This window comes from Cajanus cajan, chromosome 4, assembly GCF_000230855.2.
Source record: "Cajanus cajan strain Asha chromosome 4, NIPB_CcT2T_4, whole genome shotgun sequence".
Classification (NCBI taxonomy): domain Eukaryota; kingdom Viridiplantae; phylum Streptophyta; class Magnoliopsida; order Fabales; family Fabaceae; genus Cajanus; species Cajanus cajan.
Genome location: NC_138520.1, coordinates 4,617,457 through 4,620,790, shown reverse-complemented (window position 1 = coordinate 4,620,790; position 3,334 = coordinate 4,617,457). Strand labels below are relative to the sequence as shown.

Genomic DNA, 3,334 nt, shown 5'->3' with positions numbered 1-3,334 from the left:
AATTTACATATTTTATAAGGACTAAAATATATTACAATTTGCCAAAATTAAAAATAATGTTTGCTAATTTTAGAAAAATAAAAATAGAGAAAATAAATTCAAGAAAAAAAATTAAAACTCACTTATTTTATAGAAACTAAGAATATATTTAAAACTTAATTATATTTAAAAAAAATAATGCTTATAAGTTAAAAAATTAAAAATTAAAAAATTAAAATTAAAACTCACTTATTTTATAAATATTAAAATTATACTTAAAGTTTAATTATATTATTATTTACACACTTAAATCCGTGCATAGCATGGATATGGTTGCTAGTTATATTAAACTCCGGATTCTATACATTAATTTGTAAATGCTATATAATCATTTTTTTCTACTATTATAAAATAATATATAACAGTAATTTTAAAAAGAAATAAAATATATTTTATAGCATGAAACTAATAATAATAATTTTTTTAACATATTTATTATTTTATAAAATATATTTCAAATCAATTTTTCTATGCTATTTTAGAACCTACAAGTTAAAATTTTATTTCATTTAGACATGGTTAGCTTTATGAAATTTCAATTTTATTTTAAATTGTTATTTATTTATTATTCATGCATGTTAAGAATTTCTTTTTATTCGTTTTAGGATAAAATAAATGTCATGTAAGCATTATATGTTTTTTGTTGTTGTTATTATTATATTTATATTATTAGGAATGTTACACGCATACTAAAATGAAGTCATTACGTTCTCATAACCAAATATTGGAAAGATACAGAGACAAGTCTCAATAAATAAAATACAGTGCATATGCAAGGAAAAGATGATGCTGATTAATATTCCGGAACACATAACAAAAACTTGCTATTTATTTTTATTAATTACTCCCACTATACTCAATGAGATCCTCAGACAGATAAAAACCATTACACCTTGTTTTTATCCTGGACATATGAATTTTCATTACAAGTTAAAGACCACAAATTTCCTTAAGATGAAAGATTATTTGTGGCTAGGAATGCAATAAGACTAAGCAATGACATTTTGTAATTCAGAGCATTAATATCAGGATTAACAATATGTGCAGCATTCAAGACATCCTGACAGTTTACGGCTCCATCACCAGCCACTTTTGCGTCATAGTTAGCAGTCTCAGGATCTTCTTTCAACTCACCCAAGGCGCTCCAGAATGATCCAACCACCTCATTATAGTGAACATTTGCACAATCTACAATGGCCGAAGCGTTATTCTTTGTTGCCAATTCCTTAAGGAAGTTTTGCCCAGCAGTTCCTTCCTTTAAGGAAAATTCCAAGATTGCCTTTGAGAAATCAAAATAATTTTTTGCTCGTACGACATCAGGAATTCCTCTCAGAATCTTTGTGCAGTTGGCTTCATTCTTTTCAGCATTCTTGCAAGTTTGACCAATTAGATCAGGATCATTACCCACCAATTCACGATGACTATGATGAACTCTAGCATTTGCTGGCAAAGAAAAATGGAAAATCACAATCAAGCAAATGGTAAGCATAAGGAGAAATGGTGTTGAAGAATTCATTTCCAGGTGAGAAGTTTTAATCAAAGCTTGCTTGGAAGTTGTGAGATTTATGTCAATGAAGCATGTTTATATTTATAAGAATTTACATTGGTAATGAGAAAGAGAATGAAAATAAGTTATACTAAACTTTAAATATATACATTACCAAATTTATTTTATAAAATTAAAACTTAAGTCTGACCTGTTATTATTATAAATTTTTTTATAGACTTAATTTAAGATAAGAATAGGTTAAATTAAGATAGACTTTGAATATAGAAGTCATATAGTTTTCTTTATAAAATTAAAGTTTAAATTTGACTAATTTTATATCATAGTCTTTTTTATAGGTTTGACATTTTTAAAAGTTTGACTTGACCCATTAATTTATTTAAAAGTCTATTTACATTAATAACATTAAATAGGTCAATATATTTAATTTTAAATAAGTTAAAAATTATAATTTGAAATACATGTAAGAGTCTTTTTAAGATGAAAAATAGTTTATTCTATTATTATTAAAATTTAGAATTTAAAATAAGAAATAAAAAACTAACTGAAGGACAACTCATACATAGGGATGAGAATATGATAGGTCTTACACAGGATTTTATGGTCTACCCTTAAAGTATGATCTGTTTAATAAAAAGAACAAATTTAGTTTCTTAAAAAAATCTATTTATTTAATAAGGTTAGGTTTAGACTTATAAAAAAGTTTGTTAGGTTTAATAGATCAACCTATTTATTTATATAATACAATAAAAAATTAATATACATATATTATTTGAATAAGATTACTCTTTTCATCACAATACAATAAAAAATTAATATACATATATTATTTGAATAAGATTACTATTTAAGACTTGAAATATTTTAACCCTACGCGCATGTCCCGACCTTTTTTAAAGTTTGGTTTGATCTATTAGGACTGTAATGAATTAAGATTTTGAAAGACAATTTTAGCATAAAAAAGTCTTATGCATTTTAATAGATTTTAAAAGACTTTGTAGGAATGACATGACTTTAAGAAGAAAAAAAAAATTAAAACACTTTTAAAACTTAGATTTTAATTAAGACCTATAATTCAAATTTTAATGGATTTTATAGATTTTACAAGAAAACATGGATTTGTAATATTACAAGATTTAATAAAAAAAAATAACATAAATAATAAAGAAAAGTAAAATCAATACAATTTTTCTATCTTTTGACAAATAATTGTCTCTATAGATCTTTTAACAAATAATTGATTTTAAAGTTTTCCTAACTAACATTTTTTCACATATTTAAAGTTATACTAGTCCTCCATGCATTGATATATTCTCTTTCATTCTTTCCTGCACTTGAATATCAACAATATGTTCAAAATTCTGGTCTTCATTAATCGATAACATTGAAGATAAAGATTCACCCACTAATTCAATTAAAAATTCATCAAAATGAATTTTTTTACGAAAAAGTTATGTAGTGCTATATGTTAATACAAGTTTAGTTTGTCTTAAATAAAAATAGAAATCCTAACTTAAAAATTGTGAAGTATGGTTTAAAAATACTAAATATCCTCTCAATTACATTTCTCAAAGATGTATGACATAAATTAAAATTTTCATTTTCATTTTGAGGATCATTACCATGACTTGCAAAATATTTTTAATATATTTTTCAAAATTTTATATTTTAATGTTAAATTTTATTAAAAATAAATAGTTAAATTTTAATAATTTAAAAATTTTAAGATTTTTTTAGGAGTTCATCAAAATTTGTTAATATTCAATTAAAATTTTTTTTTACTTAAAA

The 3,334-nt window shown here is 23.1% G+C and overlaps 1 protein-coding gene across 1 annotated transcript; it reads right to left on the bottom strand.

The window, feature by feature from the left end:
• Positions 1-836: 836 nt before the first annotated feature.
• On the bottom strand, positions 837-1,659 carry LOC109803011 (uncharacterized). Its single transcript, XM_020364458.3, has one exon. The coding sequence runs from the start codon at positions 1,553-1,555 to the stop codon at positions 989-991; it is 567 nt and encodes a 188-aa protein (XP_020220047.1). The 5' UTR covers positions 1,556-1,659; the 3' UTR covers positions 837-988.
• Between the last annotated feature and the right edge of the window lie 1,675 nt (positions 1,660-3,334).